Source organism: Cyprinodon variegatus, unplaced genomic scaffold, assembly GCF_000732505.1.
Source record: "Cyprinodon variegatus isolate N-32 unplaced genomic scaffold, C_variegatus-1.0 Scaffold635, whole genome shotgun sequence".
NCBI lineage: Eukaryota > Metazoa > Chordata > Actinopteri > Cyprinodontiformes > Cyprinodontidae > Cyprinodon > Cyprinodon variegatus.
The window spans coordinates 207521-226520 of NW_015151088.1; the positions used below are offsets into that span (position 1 = coordinate 207521).

At 36.7% G+C, this 19000-nt stretch overlaps 2 protein-coding genes across 2 annotated transcripts in view; both read right to left on the bottom strand.

The window, feature by feature from the left end:
* LOC107096589 (ceruloplasmin-like) overlaps positions 1-7666 on the bottom strand; it is a 13811-nt gene extending 6145 nt beyond the window's left edge. Inside the window, exons 1-13 of the mRNA XM_015393317.1 lie at positions 7487-7666; positions 6225-6469; positions 5923-6135; positions 3745-3918; positions 3554-3645; positions 2751-2913; positions 2486-2624; positions 2251-2390; positions 1861-2001; positions 1721-1765; positions 1409-1623; positions 588-738; positions 156-368 (exon numbers count right to left, since the gene is read on the bottom strand). Coding sequence (XP_015248803.1) covers positions 156-368; positions 588-738; positions 1409-1623; positions 1721-1765; positions 1861-2001; positions 2251-2390; positions 2486-2624; positions 2751-2913; positions 3554-3645; positions 3745-3918; positions 5923-6135; positions 6225-6469; positions 7487-7641 — 2086 coding nt within the window. The 5' untranslated portion in view covers positions 7642-7666. The remainder of the gene's footprint in view (positions 1-155; positions 369-587; positions 739-1408; positions 1624-1720; positions 1766-1860; positions 2002-2250; positions 2391-2485; positions 2625-2750; positions 2914-3553; positions 3646-3744; positions 3919-5922; positions 6136-6224; positions 6470-7486) is intronic.
* Positions 7667-9775: 2109 nt separating this feature from the next.
* On the bottom strand, positions 9776-17200 carry LOC107096585 (transmembrane 4 L6 family member 1-like). Its single transcript, XM_015393314.1, has 4 exons — positions 16930-17200; positions 12109-12177; positions 11385-11527; positions 9776-10603 (listed from the first exon to the last, which is right to left on the bottom strand). Exons 1-4 carry the CDS (start codon positions 17107-17109, stop codon positions 10405-10407), a joined length of 591 nt encoding a protein of 196 aa, XP_015248800.1. The 5' UTR covers positions 17110-17200; the 3' UTR covers positions 9776-10404.
* Between the last annotated feature and the right edge of the window lie 1800 nt (positions 17201-19000).

A 19000-nucleotide genomic window follows, 5' to 3' on the forward strand; every position in this document is an offset into this window, starting at 1 on the left:
TATATATATATATTGCTCCTTACTGAATAAGCAGGTGAGTAAAGCCCCCTTTTGGTATTTTTGTTGAGGTTCATTTCATGCATTATTGTTCATAAATATAGTTTTCAACTTTTTGGAAGTTGTGGGTAGGCAGAGCCTGAGCAAAACAAGCATACCCATGCTGTCTGGCTCCATAGTAACTGTGTGCGAGATGTGAGGGAAAACACTGATGGTGTCTCTTCTGGTTTGGCGATACAGAAATCTGTTTCCCTGGAAGTAAAGGGTGATTATGTCTGTCTCCGTGCCCAGGCCCGAGAGGTGCCATGTGGTTTTATCTCCCTTACACATCGTCAGGCCTGGCAGATTCCTGTACACAAACCCATTGATTGCTAAAAGAGAGGGAGAGATATGTGGTTCAGTTCAAACAAGATGTTGGAATTCAGATGATGCATGACTCTGACATAATAAGGAAAATAACTTAAACTGATAAACAGAAAAAATACATAAATAGAAATATTACACTCCTTGCTAAAAATTAAACATGTTGCCCAGACTTAAGAATACCAGATGTAGAGACTGAGGGGACTAGTAATTAAGACAGTACTCACCATGCATTTTATTGCTCTCCATGAAGTCCTCGTCCTCCTTATTGACAGTGCTTGGAGCTGTGGTGAATGTGCGGATATTTTCATCCAAATACCAACTGAGGTTCTCATCAAACACTGTGGCCATGAGGTGAAACTCTTTGTTATAGTTCTTCTACATAAGATGAGGAAAGAATATAAAACCTTTTAGAATGTAGTGATGTGTTTAGCTGCTCCCCTACTTGCTTAAGAAAATTTATTGAGCTAGGTTACTCTTCTTAAACCTATTAAGAAGAACGTACCTGTGACTTTCTAAGAGTGTAGAGCTTATAGTAATTTACCACTAACTGTAATTTAAATAACCAGGGACTTTCCCAGAAGTGGAAAGCAGTGGTTACTTTCCAGAACTTATCAATTACATTGTGGGACTAACCAAGTACTTTCATAGGACTTACAAAGTACTGTACCTAGCAGAAACTTTTCAGTAACTTACAAGAAAATTTGTGATCCTTTACATCACAGAACCTCAAAGTTAAGAGGTTATCCCTAAGACTCTGTGAAAGTAACTGGTATATTATGGATATCTTGTTTTTTTTTTTATTCCAGGAAAGTACATTTTAAATTCTCTTTGTATGTAATTATTTCTAGTAGCACTGGCTGTATCATGTAAATTACCAAAGTTTTGGAAAATATCATAGTGTTAAGAAAAGAACTGTACACAGAAAGCTCATGGATGATTACTGACTTTAAAACCATGAGCGGCTTGCAGTATGTAGAAACAGAAAAGAAATGGACACTTATCTCTGAAATTCTTCTCATAAAGAATGTGATCATCATTCTTTTACCTGCTGTCCTTTCTTCAGAGATCTAGGTCGACAGACAAGAAGAGGTCCAACCAACCCAGAGCTTGTGTCTTTAACAAGGTTAACTGCAGAGTAGTACAGGTAGGTCAGACAGTCAGGTTCCCCTTGCACTGGACCTGCACCCACAGGGACTGTCCACTCATAGGTGTACACTGCCCCAGGTCTGACCAGAGCAGCTGGAGGAGGAGTCACCACCCCTGCAATCATTGCATTGTGAGTTAAAGATGTTATTATCCAAAGTTAGAATATTAAGGAGACTTTTACTTTGGTTCTGTAATGCTAATCTGAACTTACTTGGCTCTCTCTTGAGTTCCCGTAGTTTCTTTGCTGTGTGTGTCTCTGAGAAAAGGAATATTTAGCGCTCAAATGAGGGAGGAGCATTAAACAAAAGCCATAAAGTTATCAGGAACATTGGTAACAGCAGTTTTATTTACCTTCTAATTCATTGTAGTAAAGTGTTCCATCCTGTTCAATAGTGTATTGAACTCCATGTGGCTGGATCGTGTAAGGCCGGCTGGCTTTGTTCTTAAAAATCACCTTGATCGTGTCTTTTTCCTCAGCTCGCAACACAGGACCTGTGAACAGTCGAGAGAGAGAGGGGAGATTTAAAGATTTACTATTGAAATAACAGCGAGAAAAAGAGGTGTGATGGAGAATGTTCAAAGAGCTAAATAAACTTGTATTACATATGGCTAAATTTTTCATTTCCTAATCAAGACAGACTTTTTAGTCCATCCAAGTCAATTAGTTTAGTCTTAATTTGATTGGATACAAAAAAGAAGAAAAAAAAACAGCAGTTTGTTCGGCTGTTCTGTTTGATTTACCAAGAATTCCTAGATGTTCCTCCTCCGGGCCTCGTAACATCTTTGTCATGAAAGTGTTGTCAGTATATTCCACATATCGAACCTTCTTATATCGGCTCCCAATGCGGTTTGGCCCTTTAGTTACAAATGTCCCTGCCTCACTGCACACAGGAAGAACAGAATGTAGTTGGAGAAGGTCATAATAGATGAGACATAATTTTTGTATTAAAGTCTGTTAGTATCTGGATTAACCAACCTTTCACTTGGTATTGTGGGTGCATAATCCCAGACCTCTTCTTCAGCTGCAATGAAGTACTGCCTGAGCTCACCATGAGGACGTGGCTTATGGACATTTGGGAAACATTTCTTTATTTCAAACAAAGCCTGCATTCCAGCTGGAATCAAATTCAAAGCAAAAGACAAAAAAAAAATGAAGAATTTAGCAATGTTTTGAAATAATCACTTATATATTGTTATTAGAGTTACTAGCTCCATTTGGAGACTGGGAGACTTTTTGTTACCCATCAGGTGATCATTGACGGTGCAGGTTAAAAGCCAGTTTCCGGGGTTGTCAGCCACCATTTGAGCAGTGGTGCTGGAGGCAGGGAAAAGGCTGACCATGTCTGTGTGGTGGTTCAGGATGGTTAAAATCTGGCCATGGAAATGAACTGAGTGCATGTCCACCTGTGAGACAGGTAGCATTATAATGTTAAGCATGATCCTTTACACACAATGACTTACTTTCTTTTTTCCTCAACTAGAAATAAAGCACTTAAAAAAACACACACACATACAATACATATATACATATAATATGTATATATATATATATATACATTTCTAAAAGTTTTTTTTTTCATTAGCCATATTAAACCGTATAGCTAGATTGAAACCTCGAACCTAGATGTTAACAACTATTTGCAGGGATTATGTAGCCTGATAAACCAGACTAACTGTGAGATTAAATGTGTAACTCGCAGGCAGAAATTATTTTGGCTGCTGGCGGGCGGGGCTAGTTTACTAGGCTAGGGATTATGTTCAGCTGTACCTGAAAGTGAGTCTAACACCAGAAATAAGCAGTGAGAAATACTGTAAATGTCTTTATTCTTTTAATCAGATTTTTTTAAATAAATAATATTACATTACTTGAACATTAATTTGTGCATAACAAGAACTTTTTGTTAACATTAATGGAAAAAATCTAATTTCAATACAGCTTGATAAACAAGTTCAGTTATGAAGCTGATGTATCACATTCTGCAGGTAACAGAGGATATAAAATAATCCAAGCAGACCTATAAAATCATTATAATGAAACATTTACCTCATTGCCAAGGCCAATCATGTGCCAGTTGATCTTGTTGCCCTGACACATGGTCAGTCCGGGTAGATTACCATAAAGGTAACCATTTATCCCTGTGACATAGTTAAAAAGTTAATCTTACATTTGTTCAACAAAAACTGGTGTTTCCATACAAAGATTGAAAATAACACCAACCCAGCACAAGCCCTCACCATGCATCTTGTTGCTCTCCATAAAATCCTCATTCTCCTTCAGGTCTCTGATGGGATTTGTGATGTGTGTCCTGATGTTTTCATCAAGATACCAGCTGAGGTTTTCATCTGACACCATGAACAACAGAGCATATGTGTAGTCGGCTGTCCTTTCACCATGGAGGTCCAGAGTTCCTGCAGAACAGATCAAATAAGATATTGGGCTAATCGTTAAGCAGTTGATTTTATCTAATTAAATTATCTTAAAATTTTCTTCCATTTGTTAAAGAATGCATCGTGTAATGTTTTTTTTGTTTTGTTTTTTGCTGCATTTGCAGCTGTTTTACTTTTGTGAATTATTTATTTTATGCGCTGTATTACTTCTGTTTCAGCAATCACTTAATCTTGAATGGTTGTTTCAAGCAGGTCTTGAAAGAATTATTTCCTGTGCCACAATGGTCTTTAACTTTAAACATTCTGGATGCCTTTTAAAGTTAGACAGGGAGATTTGTCAATAAAGAAGTGGTCTTTTTCAACTTCCATTACTTTTTAAATTTTTCTTTTTTTTGGTGGGCTTTTTATTAGCCTCTTTGGGGTTTAGTATTTGGGCCAAGTATTGTTCATATTCAGTCATTAATACACCATAAACGAATAAAAGTTTTCCACCAATGATGTGGAGTTTAATTTTTTTCATTATATCCTCAGTTTAATGTCCTTGGGAAGATTCCTCTTTTGCAGTTTCAGATTTTAAGAAATTTTAAGAAACACAATTTTTAAAATATATCTCACTCGTGTCTCAAACAACTCGAAAAATAATTTTTATTACCTGTTAAGGGTTTTCTGTTTTACTTGTGCTTTTAGACCTTGGTTCTACTTAGAAAAGGATTGTATCCCAATTTCCTATCTAAAGTGGAACAATAAAACTGAAATAAATATCTGACCGAAAGAAGTTAATTTGCTCAGGTTAAAAGATTTGTTTCAGTTGCTGCTCCACTCACATGTGGAGAACTTCAAGAACCCATCCTGTGCCCTTTCCTGTTTTCACAGCCTATATTGATTTATTCAGTGGTTGATTGACTTTATTGATCTTACAGTGGGGAAATGTACTTGTTAGCTCAGCTCAAATAGTCAAAGAAGAAGAAGAAGGTGCCAAAGGAAGAAAAAGGTGAATGGGATATATACAGAATATACAGTGCGTCCACATATAACAGCTTTTTATTTATTTATTTTTTTATTTTTTTGGATTATTATACAGGGTTATTGCACAGGGTGATTATATGGGTATTTATATAGATGGATATTTATATTTATATATATATATATAGTTATTGCACTGGGTGTCAAATATAGAGAAACAGGTTATTGCACAGTGTGTCAAACAATAAATTAAATATCATACTTTGCACAAGTTATTGCTGTAGTGGTGTCGCATTGTAGAGTTTGTTTGCAGCAGCGACGAATGACCCGCGGTAGCGCTCCTTTTTAAAAACAGGGTGTAGGAGTCTTTCACTTAATGTGCTGGTCAGCTCCTCTACACTCTGGTGCAGAGGATGGAAGGTGTTGTCCATGATGCATGTATGCTTGGACAGCACCATCCTCTCAGCCACTTCCTCCACTGAGTCCAGAGTGAAGCCCAGACTCTGGACTCAGTGGAGGAAGTGGCTGAGAGGAGGATGCCATTAGGATTAATCATTACCACAAACATGGATTGCTTATATTGTTGTACGAATATAATATAAATCTATCTGCCCACAGATATAAAATAAAAACTGCAGAATAGTTAACATACTTAAAAACAAAACAAAAAAGTAGAGCCTTCTATGGCAAAACAAAAAAATAACGAAGGCCCAACATTTAGTCAAATCTGAGACAAATATTGTTCGCTGAGATTTTTATAACCTCATTTGTATCTCTGCTCACTTGGACAGGTGCTTCTTATTGCACGAACATTTAGATGAATAATCTCTTTTGAGAAAGCATAAACATATAACCCATATAGTCCTAAATGGGATAACACCTCACTATTTAATGTACAATTTGCTTTCACTTAGAATCTATTCCAGTAAGAATTAAAGCTGTTATAAATGCGAAGGGGTGTGTGGCCTTTGTAATTGCATTGTACCCAATATGTATGTATGCTTAAGAAATACCCAGGAGTACACAAAAACATTCTACTGGTTATCTGGGTTAAAAAAGTACCTCTTTTGCAGATAAGAAGAGGTCCGATGAGTCCTGAGTTAATATCTTTAGGGGGGCGGACATGAGAGTGGTAGAACCTGGTCATACAGTTACTATCCTCAGCTGTTGGGCTGTGGGATTCTGGGAGGGTCCATTGATAAGTTAATGTTCCACCAGGAGGTATGGCGTCATCCCTCTTCAGCTCTGGACCAGTGCCATCTGGGTACAAGGCTCCTGAGGGGAAGCACATGCAAACAAACTCATATCCTCCTTTTAGCAAATATTTAAGGCTTTAGCTTTTCTTCGGTTTTCTGATCTCTCACCCTCATTATCTTTAGTGTAATTGAGTCCATGTGGGTGGATATTGTACGGTCTGGAAGCTATGTTTTTAAGGTGGACAATCAATGTGTCCCCCTCCTCAGCCATCAGCAAGGGCCCCAGGTAACCTAGCCATTCGGGCTTCTGTACTTCCGTCCTGTAGGTGGCGTCACTGTACTGTTTGTAAACAGCCTTTTTGTAGACTGGGCCAATGCGCTGGGGGCCTTTTACTAAAAACACAGAGGCATCTCTGCAAAGACAATTTGGCAGAAAGAAAAGTAGTTACTTATGAACATACAGTTTGGACTTATTACTTTAAGAAATGTTTGATCTCTGGTTAATTTAAAAAGGAAGATTCTTTCAGGAGTGTTTTAAGTATGATGAATTTATAGTAGAGCATGTGTGCAACAAAAGTGAGTCAGATTAATTTTTTAAATATTCATTTTCTTTTCATGATTTTTTACTTACTGTTACTCATAAGTAAATGTTTGTGGGGTCTAATGAAGCTGAGAGCCTTTAAATGTTTTATTGCTAGTAATCCAGTAAAGTTCTCTAATTATTAAAAGCTCTCTAAATGCATACATACCTTTACCCAAAATGGCATTACTGCTGATGATCAGTACAGAGAGAGTAAATTAGATCTGTATTCCCACAAGTACTTAAGAGGAAAATATGGTTCAATTTTAAAGGTTTCTAGAAAGTGACAATAAATCAGTTTACTACTGAAAAGTAGATTATTTTTACTTAGTTAAACTCATTATATAGAGTATTCACACACAAACTGAGCCCTTAATTATTTAAACATGATAATTGCCCACTTAAATCTGAAGAACACTCAACTTTTAATTTCTTTGAAGATTACAACATACTGTATATGAGAGAAATGGCTAAAAACCCTAAAGAGCCTGTTATTCCTTCATCAAAAAATACATATATAGAAAATATTTTGCCATGTTGTTAGCGTGTGGAAAGCCTTTGAGAAAACATTTCACGTGTATATTTTGACAAATTTAGAATGTGGAATGTGGAAATTGACTCCTTGAAAACACGTTTTTCAAATGCTTTAAATTTAGCAAAAGTGAACATTCTTTTTTTTTAAGTGATTACATAAGAAAAGTTTGAGCTGTGTGTATTTATTCACATAAATATTCTTGTTCCTCTTTTTCTTATCTTTTTCTATCAAAAGGTCAATCTGGGCCTCAGTAATATGTTATTTTACAGTCTTCAGAATGAACAGTGTGAGAATTTGTTGAACGGTTGTACTTACTCATCCTCCTGCAGTGTTACATTCTGGATAATGTTCTTCCCACTTGGAGCGTAATTCCAAGACACCTCCTCTATCCTGAGGAAGTATTGTCTGGTCATTCCAGCAGCACATATTGCTGTGCAAGCTAACACCAACACAAATGCTACATTTTTCATTTTCAAACCTTGATGTTTGATTTTTTTCAAATCAACATCTAAGAAAAATTACCGGTAGCAAAAATAACTACTTGTGTTCTGTTACCCCTGAACAACTCAGCAGAGGATACTGATGCAAAGACAGACCACAGAGCACTGCAACATGCATGTCTTCTCTACGCCTTTATACTGCTGAGATTAGGCAAAAAGCTCAAGGGGTCACTGACCATCGGACAGCGGGACAAATGACAGCCAACTGTTTAATCAGCGGGTCACACTTGCATAACGTCTGAGAACATCCAAACATTAACCATTCAACTGATTTCTCTAATTTAGCAGCAGAACATGATGTAGTTTAGATCAGAGTCTTTTAATCATACATTTATTGTGAGGAAGGATTGTGTGGAAAGGCAGGAAGGGTGTGAAGATTTCATATTGAAGCGACTCATTTCAACTGACACAAAACACTCAGTTGTTTAAGTTTTTTCCTTTGTTATATAATCACAAATATAAATCATGGACACCACAGTCAAAATGATTTACCAGGGAGGGAAAATACTTTGACTTTTGATTCAGTCAAAACTATTTTCCAAGTGTTTTCAAAACATTTCTTTGGGGCAATATTTATTATTCAGTTACAAAAATACACCTATCAGAATGATTAAACCCAATAACTGATTTATAAATATTTTTTTATTTTAATTTGTCTGCGTAATTTTGTTATTTCCCAGCATCGCAAAAAAATACTTTGGACTCTAAATTACGGTGGGGGCTATCTTGTCTGTCATGGTTAAAGGTAAAATTTACTCAACTTGGGGCTAAACCAAACAATAGGTCATTTTGGAAAGTCCAAAATCAAAACATGTCTGGGAAAGGATCTCTATTCACCAAGATAAGTATTTGCCCTTTCTAAAAACATCAGTGTCTATTGTTTTCCTTGTAATTTCTGCAGATATAAGGACCAAAATACTTTAATTAGAAAAAAAAGATTTAGATAAACAGATTATACAAACAGTCATAAAAAGAAAAAGGAATATAGAAAGACACACAAACAAGTGAAAATATGCATTTAAATTTTTTTTAAAGTTTAATTACAGGGGAACAAATCGGTATTCTTTTTGCTCATTAAACAAAAGTTATCAGCAAAACTGGGTATTTTTACTGGGAAGAAAACATAGATCCCAAACCACTGTTGACTAAACGAACCTCAGTGAGAGCCTTCTTGCTGTCACCTACTTTGTTAGATATCAGTCTGAGAAAAGTTTGACCCACTCTGATCTTTGGCTGAGAGTCCAGTTGGAATCCATGGTGATGACCTGGCTGAGGCTTTCTCCAGCAAATCATCCACAAACCATTTCACCAGTTTTATTATTCATAGTTAGTATCCAGTTCTTTATCTTGACATTGAATTGTGCATGATACCCTATCCCAAACTGTTCTGGGTTGAAATTCTAGATTCATCTATTCAAAGAAACATTATTCCAGCAGTCCTGATCCTGTCTATGCAACTCTTGCCTAATTTTAAACAGGAGTTTTTTAGAGGATTTATATTCCAAACTAAAATGCTTTATTGAAGGGCATATGGTGTAAATATGGATGTTTGTATTACAATATTTATATATACATTCTATTTGTGTGGAATATAGGATATAGGAATATAGGAATTATGCAGAAATTTAATGTAATTACATAAATTTTCATACATATTCATGTCTATACATCCATCCATTTTCTGCCATGCTTATTCCAAGCAGGGCTGCGAGGGGTGCCGGCTGCCTCCAGCTGTCTATGGACGAAAGGCGGGGTACACTCTGGACCATCCATCGCAGTGCAACACAGAGACAACCATTCACGCAAACACTCACACCTAAGGAGAATTTAGAGAATGAACTTAACAGTCATGTTTTGCGGACTGTGGGATGAAGATAGAACCCACTCATGCTCAGGGAGAACATGCAAACTCCATGCAGAAAGACCCCAGGCCAGGAATCAAACTCGGAAACCTTCTTGCTGAAAAGCAGCAGTGCTACCGACTGCTCCACTGACCAGCCCATGTATATACATATTTATATATATGAAATTACACATTTTGTCTTTCTTTATTTCATCGATGTTAACCAATGCTTTCTGATGACATTGTAAAAACCAAACCAACCCTACATATAAAATGTAAATAATTCATAATTCATTTATTCAAGGCACCGAAAAACACACAGGACTTTAAAAACTTCACTAAAAACAGATATAAAATATCAGTCAGTAATGAATTAGCAACTGGTAGATATCCAGGAAACAGTTTACAACAACAGGTATTCAAAGTAAAAAAAAAAACTAAAAAAAAAGAAAAAAAATCTAAAAACTTGACAGGATGATGCTGAAGATTATAAAATCATCAAATCAAATCATGGGAATGCTTACTGTCTCTTTCAAGAGCATTTCTAGACCCAATACAGCTCCCAATAACAAGACTTATTTACACACTTCTTTGTGATAATGAGCTGACTTTGAAAAGTTTTAATATTGACATGTGCAATTGAGAGAACACCCTAATGCAACATGTTCAGAACAGAGATATGTAACAAAGCTACAATCACTTCCATTAAATCCATCATCCCTCAACTTTAGATCATCAGTATGAAATAACTAAATGCCTCTATTTTACAGTTGCCGATTCAGAATCAAGTGTGCAGACTTTAACATATGTACAGGAAGTGAGCATTATTGTAGTGTTTGTGTGTTTTTCTGCTTGTTGTCTGTGCAGAATATACCTTCTCATGTTTCCTTCTAAGCATTAAGACTATACTCCTGCTTGTAGCAGCAGGGCCGGCAGATGGCATTCACCAAACCATTTCCAAGCTGTAAAAGACAGATAATGAACTCCAGCACTGCGAGGCCCAATAACACACACAAGAGAGTGACGTTCCACTCAACAATGTTCAGTGGCTGATGACACTGTGGCCAAATTTCAGGCTTCAGCAAATACCTGTAAAAAACAGAAAAGACAAAGAGGGTATCACTTACTAAATAAGAAAAAAAGAAGAACAGTTTCAATGTTTTTGGGTTGTTCTGGCTGCTAGGTTGTTTTTCTTTAGCGAAAAGCAGAGAATGATTTAAAAAAAAAAAAAAAACATATGTTACAAAAAACACTGGTCCTAGCAACACATCCTACTCCTTTCCAAATGAACGTTCAAGAACAAATTAATCATAAGTCATTCAACGCTATCTGTATGGGAGGGTTACAAAGCTGTTTCTAAGGCTTTGTCACACCTGTGAACCAAAGTAAGCACCATTATCAGCACAGAGAAAAAACATTGAAATAGTTGAGAATGTTCCCAGGAGTGGCTAGGCTACTTATCCACAAGCATAAATTATCCAGAAGGTCAGGAAGGAAGACAAAATAAAACCCAGAACACCAAAAGCAAACCTCGCTTGTTTCAGTTAAGATCAGGGTTCATAAATCAACAATTCTAAAGAAAGTTTTAAAGTACCAAATTACAAACTAAAAACAACACAAAGGATTGTCTCATACACATACATGCCAATAAATAGTTTGATGTCACCAAATCCTTTAGTGAATTGTTCCTTACAGTGATGAGAAAAAAGAACGCTTATAGAAGATGAGCTTTAGTTTTTATATGACAAAACACTATGACCACTATTGAAAGGTAACAGACTTAAGATATGTGAAAGAATGATTATCTTATTATTATCCTGGTGATGTTAATTTCCTTTATATGAAGTGTTTATTTATAGCATGTCCTTACCTGCCATACTGATCTGCAAAGGGGTATGACCACCCATAGGAGGTGAAGCAGTGGGGACCCTGCACCAAAGCAAGTCCTGATATGACGAAACAGTAAGCAGAGCCCAGGAGGCCAATGATAGCTGCCAGAACCGAGCCGCACATCTGTGAAAGCACAGCGGCACACAATCAGATTTTTAAAAAGCAATAAGAAGTGTTTTGGTTTGTCCATGAGAGTGTACTTTCTGTGTGAACGAATGAATTATTTGCTTATCCGTGTCTCTATGAAAGGCAGACACAGCTGCAACGCTCACACAAGCACAGGCGCAGCTGTGCACGTGGCTTGAATGCATGAGTCAAGCTTACTTTGGTGCGTGTGTCTTAACACTGGGAGCCTTGTTGTGATCAAGAGAGAGTTGGAATTAGCATTTTAACTCCACTTAATGGAACCTGCTGTTAACGTACTGGCTGAAAACTTCAGTATACACATTCGTTGAGTGGTGACAGCAAAATAAATATAATGATACAATTTATAATAATATCATAACTGTTATCATAATAATAGCTTAGAAATTTCATTACTAGGAAATATAATGATTTACAGTAGCTGAACAAATAAGGATCAAACACAAGTGCTGGTTTTCTGATCATCAGAGTTTCTGGATGTTTAGGCTGTAAACAGTTTCTGTTGCTGAATGTTCTCACAGCATATTTTGAGCACTGATCCCACCATAAAGGTCTCCTACCATTAAGCTTTCATTCCAGCAGCAGCTGCATTTCCCCAGAGTGATGAAGGACACAGCTGGAATCAGCATCTGAAAGAACATAACAGTTCATGAACAATCACATATTATCATTACATTTTCATTTTCAGTATATCTCATTTTACTTTCATTTCAAGATAATCATTCATAAAAGAGTGTATGTGTAACTGTAGATTTAAGTTAGTGTCTTAAATGCTGGCTTTCCAGCTAAAACATTTGGTGTTTTTTATGCAACTCATAAAATGTATCTTTAAATTAAAAAAAAGAACTGATAATATATAGACAGACAGAAGAACAGACAGATTTAGATATAGCGATAGAGATGGATGGATGGATGGATGGATGGATGGATGGATGGATGGATGGATGGATGGATGGATGGATGGATGGATGGATGGATGGATGGATGNGATGGATGGATGGATGGATGGATGGATGGATGGATGGATGGATGGATGGATGGATGGATGGATGGATGGATGGATGGATGGATGGATGGATGGACAGACAGATACTACAGTGACCTTAGAGTGGCCTTTGTACTCATTTCTATGTTGAGATGTCTTTGCATAAGGACAAGCGTGTTGCCACACCCTAAAGAATTGTATTATGTTCTGATAAATATAGAGCAGTGTGATCATAACCATAGGTATGCTGCTGGGGCAAAAGCTAGTTCTGGAACCAGAAGATAGTAACATTCTTTTGACCCCAAGATTAACTTTTGGAAACTGCTTCTGCCTATGTCACATAGCATTGCTGCTGCTGCTGCTAATGCAAGCTCATCAGCAAAAAAGCTTCTGCTGTTTAATTTTTGATGCTTGTCCACATTAAGGTCAGACAAACCTCCAGAGCTTTTTTGATGCTCCTGAGGTGCATCCAGTAAAGTGTGTCCAGATACATCTCTTTTTCAGGTATATGCTACAAACTGCAGGCACCGGAGTAATAAAAGCAAACATAATTTGTCAGAAGGCTTTGTCATTTTAAGTTAATTTTGACATTAATAAACAGTTTCAGGGGAGTGATCATAGCAAACTGCATCAGCAGTTATGTCCGTCTCCCTGCCACATCAGCTTCTCTGATTGGTTGATAAGGCACGTCAGCCAGCAAAAACACATTTTTCCAGTCCAAGCATCTGCAGCTTGTGAAGTGTGTTGCGCCAGAGATGGGGGATCTGGAGGGAACAAGTCATCTCTATGTCATGTTTTTGTTCTACCCAGCCACTGAACCAGGTGAGTCCAACCTGGTTTATCCTGTGTAGATTGGACTCTCCTGGTTCAGTGGCCGCACACCTCAGATGCTCAGAAGCTCGTGAGGCACTGCTTCTGCTGCTTAAAGCGCACTGCAGGACCTTTTTATGTTTGCCTTAAAATATTATTTCACTGTTGGAGCTGCACAGACCTCCACATACCAGCGGTGCGCTGTCACTGGGAATCCCCATTAACCGCTGCCTAAGGCACGGTTGCCTCTTGGGAGGCTGGAAGTAGATGTTAACATTTCAGGTAAGAAGTACCTGCCAGCTCCCAAATCAGCTTCTCTGATTGGTTGATGTGGCGCGTCAAGCAGCAAAAGTTCTATTTTTCCAACTCTAGCATCCGCTGCTTGTGAAGCACCTCAGATGTTCAGAAGCACACGAGGCACTGCTTCGGCTGCTCAGATGCGTCAAGATGCGCTGCTCAAGCTGCTCTAGACGCGCTGCAGGACATAGCATAATCTCATAATGCCCTTGTCTTTCCTTCCTTGTGTGCTGTTATGATTGGTGCTTGAACCTGACACTGTGTGTCTCCCAGAGACATTAAATCCTGTTCTAACAAGAGGAAAGGAAGTTCCCATCGCTTTGCACATTCACAAAGCTGCTCAAACATCAAGGTTTAGTTAAGACACACATCCTGCATGTCAACGTAAAGGAGAGATCAAAACAGTCAGACGACAAAGAGGGAAGTCTACAGGCAGATGGGAGGGAAAAAGGGTGGGAGGATGCACATGGAGAGGAAGTTGGGGGAGCTGATGTAGATGTTCTCACAGGAAATCAGTTTGCTCCTTGACCCAAAAACTTTGTTTCCTCCAAAAAAAAAAAAAAAAAAGAAATCTAGGCATGGATAAATACAAAAACGCAACATAATATTTAAGAGCATAAAAAGAATAAAAATAGAAGTTTTATTTAATTCTGTTTAATTTATAAGCAGTTGCAGAGTGAATTAAATGAAACTGCAGTTCAAAAATAAGTATACCATAAAAATATTGCATAGGTCTCATTACTTTTAAATCATGGAATTGATTGTTCACAAATAATATGGATTTCCTTTCTCTTTTTGGGGTGTGGCCACATTAATCTGATTTTGACTGATTTCAATCTTTTTTAGGCAAGGTAAGACACGTTTATTTGTACAGCACAATTCAGTACATGGACAATTCAATGTACTTTAGATGAATTAGAAAATTAAAAAATAAAGGCTAAGATAAACAAATAAAACAATTGGACCACAACTTTATAATAATACATCATTTGACAGTTAAGAGTCAGTAAAAGGCAGCTCTAATTAAATGGGTTTTAACTTTAAATAACTCAGGCTTTCAAAAAAAGTCAAAAGTCAAAAAAAGTCAAAGTCAAAGTCAAAAAGCCTTTATTGTCATCATATTCTGCAACGGATACAATGAGATTTTGGGACTTCCATATCAGCTACCGTAAAATAAATAAAAAAATGAAAAATAAGAAAAATATAAATATATTAAAAGGACACTTTTAAAGTTTTCAGGGAATCAGTTCCAGATAAGTTTAGCACAGGAATTAAATGCTGCTTCTCCATGTATGGTTCTAAATCTGGGTTTAAAGAGTAGGCTTGAATTAGAAGACCTGAGTGGTCTGGGGGGTTAATACAGTGACAACAAATCTGTTATGTATGGAGGTGCTGATCCATTCAATGATTTATAGAATAACAGAAGGATTTTAGTCTATTCTCTGAGTTACATGAAGCCAGCAGAAGGACTGCAGAACAGGGCTGATGAGCTCTACTTTCTTAGTTCTAGTGAGAACACAGGCAGCAGTGTTTTGGATCAACTGCTGCTGTCTAATGGATTCCTATGCAAACCTATAAAGACACTGTTAAAGTAAGCAACTCTACAAGAGAAAAAGGCATGAATGAGTTTTTCTAGATCCTGCTTAGACATTAGTTCTTTAATTCTGGAAATTTTCTTCAGGTGATAAAAGGCTGATTTAGTAAATGGATTAAAGGCCTTTAATCCAAAGAGGAAGAAACAAAAAGCAACTCCAGCTGGTTCTTGATTACTCAGGTAGGTGTTTGGAATCCCGAATAGGAAGGCATGGAGACATTGGATTATTTAACTGACTTAGAGTACTTTATTCTGGAGCCACATTCATCCTAACATATACACATAAGCAGACTAGTACTGTAGTCAGTTTAGGGTTAAGTAATTTACCTTGAAGCAAAGCCACATGTGACAAACAGGAACTGAAACAACTTTAAGATTGAAAATAGCTACGATTTTCTCTGAGCAAGACTCTGCCCTAACATAACTCTGATTTTATTAAGCTCAAAGGGCATATCAAAGTATGCCCTTTTGGCAAATGATTTTTAAAGACCAAAAATAGAGGTAAATGGTGAGAGTTTTTTACTATTTTACCTGAAAGTACACTCATTCCAATTTCCTGCTTGCTTCACTGATATACCTATGTTTTTATTTGTTTGTTTTTATATTTGTTTGTTTTTAGTTTAAATACAAAAGCTGCATTCATAAACCGGTCATGTGTGAATACATTTTTTTTTAACGTCCTCGATCCAGCAGTAGGCTGTAAGCTGTCTACAAATCTGCTTATACCTACGATCTGACCTGTTAAATTCCTTAAGTGATAGAGGAACACACTTTTTATACAAACGTATCTTCGTTTGTGTGACTTATGAATGATATCGGTCTTTACCTAAAATACAGAAGCCTTCCTTTGGAAAATTGAAGCAAGATGAAAACAAAGAAAGAGAGAAGCACAGACACATGCTGAACACATTTTACACATACCAATAAAAAGGTTTCTAAAAAAGAAGACTCTGGAACAGCTTTTTTAATTCTTCCTTTACATTGTGCAACAGCACTTTCTCTCACTAAACTTCTGTTCTTCTTGTTTATTTTTTATTGTTGTCTCATATCATTCTTTTATGTTTCATTTTTACTATATTTCAAAACATTTTAGAGAGTGCAACAGTATGTTCTCATTATGGACAATAATTTAGGTTGACTGAATAGTTTAAACAGAGATCATTTTAGCTTTAATCTATAATCTTTCTGTTTTGCCCTGAAAAAGCAAACATGCTAAAAGAAAAGTATCCTTTCTACTCAATTAGAGCAAAAACCCTATCAGATCAGGAGCATGCAAAGCAGACAGATTAACTATAGACGTACAAAACACGTCATTGTTCTTGCTGAACAACTGTGCGAGGTCACTTATACTGAATGGTGTCAAAGGGGACAAACTCTCAAAATGTTTTTTTTCAGAGTACAACTCTTTTTAATTTAACAAAGAAATTCTTTCTAAGGCACATTTTTAAACAGCTGCACCAATGTTATTCACTGATGAAGGAAGGGAGGGGACTCTTTTTGAATTAATGTTGAATTTTTAAATTCAACATTAAAAATTGTAAAAATAGATATTGATTGGGTAAATAGGGATGAAAAGTGTTGTTAAAATATTATATTTGTAAAAGTAAAAATATGCTCTGTATTTGGGCCTGAACTTTACCATTTACAATATAAATCAAACAGGTTTCCTCATATTTAATTCCATTTTTGACTCACCAATAGACCTCCACCTCCTAGTCCACCAAAGTACCAGATGTAGCCAGCTAGACGATCCTGCTTAATGTAAGTGATTTCTCCCATAGGAAACAGCAGCAGCAGGTTAGCCAGGATACAGCAGACTGCCAGTGGCAGCAGAGCCAGGCCCATGGCCCGAGCAAAACCCACCGAACAACACATCGTTCACACCAGAAAGACAAATCCCAACCACAGGGTTACAACGAAGGAGCTGGAATGGGCTGAAGGGGAACTGAGAAGGAGTGGAGGGAAGTGGGGGCACAGCTGAAGAGACAGGAAACTGTTTGTGTCAGTGCTGTATGTGCAGGACCCAGGGTTGGGGGGGTGAGGTGGGGCTTCTCCCATGACAGTACATTCATGAGGAAACACATTTACACTCACAAGAAAGCAGCTGACCAATACACATCTGTTACAAAAGAAAAAAAAAATCTTAAAAGATGTATGCATTTTTCACAGGATTTTAGGTAGCAGAACCTGAAAGGGTGAGGAAGAAAGTAATAATCTTCATCCATGTAAACCAGAGGAAACAATGTCCAGTTGATAGTTAGAAAATTTTAATTTGGTATGATATTTATTTGTATGTATGAATAAAAAAAAAAGGACTGCAATATTATTTATAGTATAGTATTTTTTTTGTGTGTGTTTTTTTAAAAGGACCAGGGTTAATGGGGTAAACACTTGTGTAGAAACTATGCGCACATTTTTCAAAAGTTCAACAGGCAACAAGAATGAAAGTAAGTGAAAGCTGGAACTAAACATAAGGGACACCGGGTTTTTAGCCCTTTCATTTGGAGCAGATTATGTTGCCTGGATTATGTATAGGTGGGTTTTTAGCTGAGTAAATGGATTGTACCAGGTTGGGTTTAGATCTGTAAGAAGATTACTCTAATGACAAAGTCCAACATGGGGAGATTTGGTGTTTAAGTCGAGACTGGTTAAAACAATAACAACCCCCTGCTAAGGCAGAAACTACAAAATTGATCTTTCAATTAGTAACACAGGGGTATATAAATATACAGCTGCTGTTTCATCTAATTAGACTCTCCTCTTCTTTGTTCTACATTCCCCCTCCTCTATCTTTCTAGTCTCAGTGATGTTTGGTTCTCTTTGCAAACGGTTTTTTAATTTTGATTAACTTTGATTATTTCATTAAATTCAAGAATATAAATGCATGGCCTGCCTCATATCTGTGTTTCAGTCCTAAACAAGCACACCAACACTGGATTCCTAACCTGAACAGCAAGTTACCTTCAAACCAAAACAAGAACAGCAGTTCAAGCTAGTTTACCGTTACCTTATCCATTATCGAAATGTATTTACAATCAGCGTTTCTTTGTTTTTTTGCATCTGCTTCTGTCTTCTTTAACACCCCAGTCCAGTGAGTTTTTCCTCTCCACTGTTGCTGCATGCATGGTTGGTGTGAGGAATTGCTGAAGAACCCTGAAACAATGCTATTAAATATCTACTGTTGCCACATGCTCATCCAGGAGGAGTGAATCCTTCAAAGTCAGTGACTCAATGCAATCAGCTTGATTTGACTGAACTGTCTGTAAAATGTTTTGAGATGACATGTTGTGAATTGGCACAACATATATATATATATATATATATATATATATATATATATATATATATATATATATATATATATAGTTTTTTTTAGCAAACTGTGGCATCCTTTACATTTTACTGGGTTTATGTGATCAACAAGCAAAACTAATGTGTTTTCAACCCTAATTATGTACCAGTGATTTACAGATTGTACTTAAATGAATTAAATCTTCTGTATTAGGGAAACTAAAAGCCCTCTCCAGTTTATTTTTTAAATTCATTTCAAATTAAATTGACATCATACAGTAAGTCTGGAATGACAATTGTTTTTGTTTCTTTCTCGAAGTTCAAAGCAGAATAGTATATTTGAAATGTTACTCTCAAAAGAAATATTCACAACACAAAAGTCAACATTTTCCTGCTTAGGGGAAATTAGAACCCCCTTTTACAAAAGACAATATCAAAATTTTCAGTTTTTACTATGCTAGCTGCATAGAGTTAA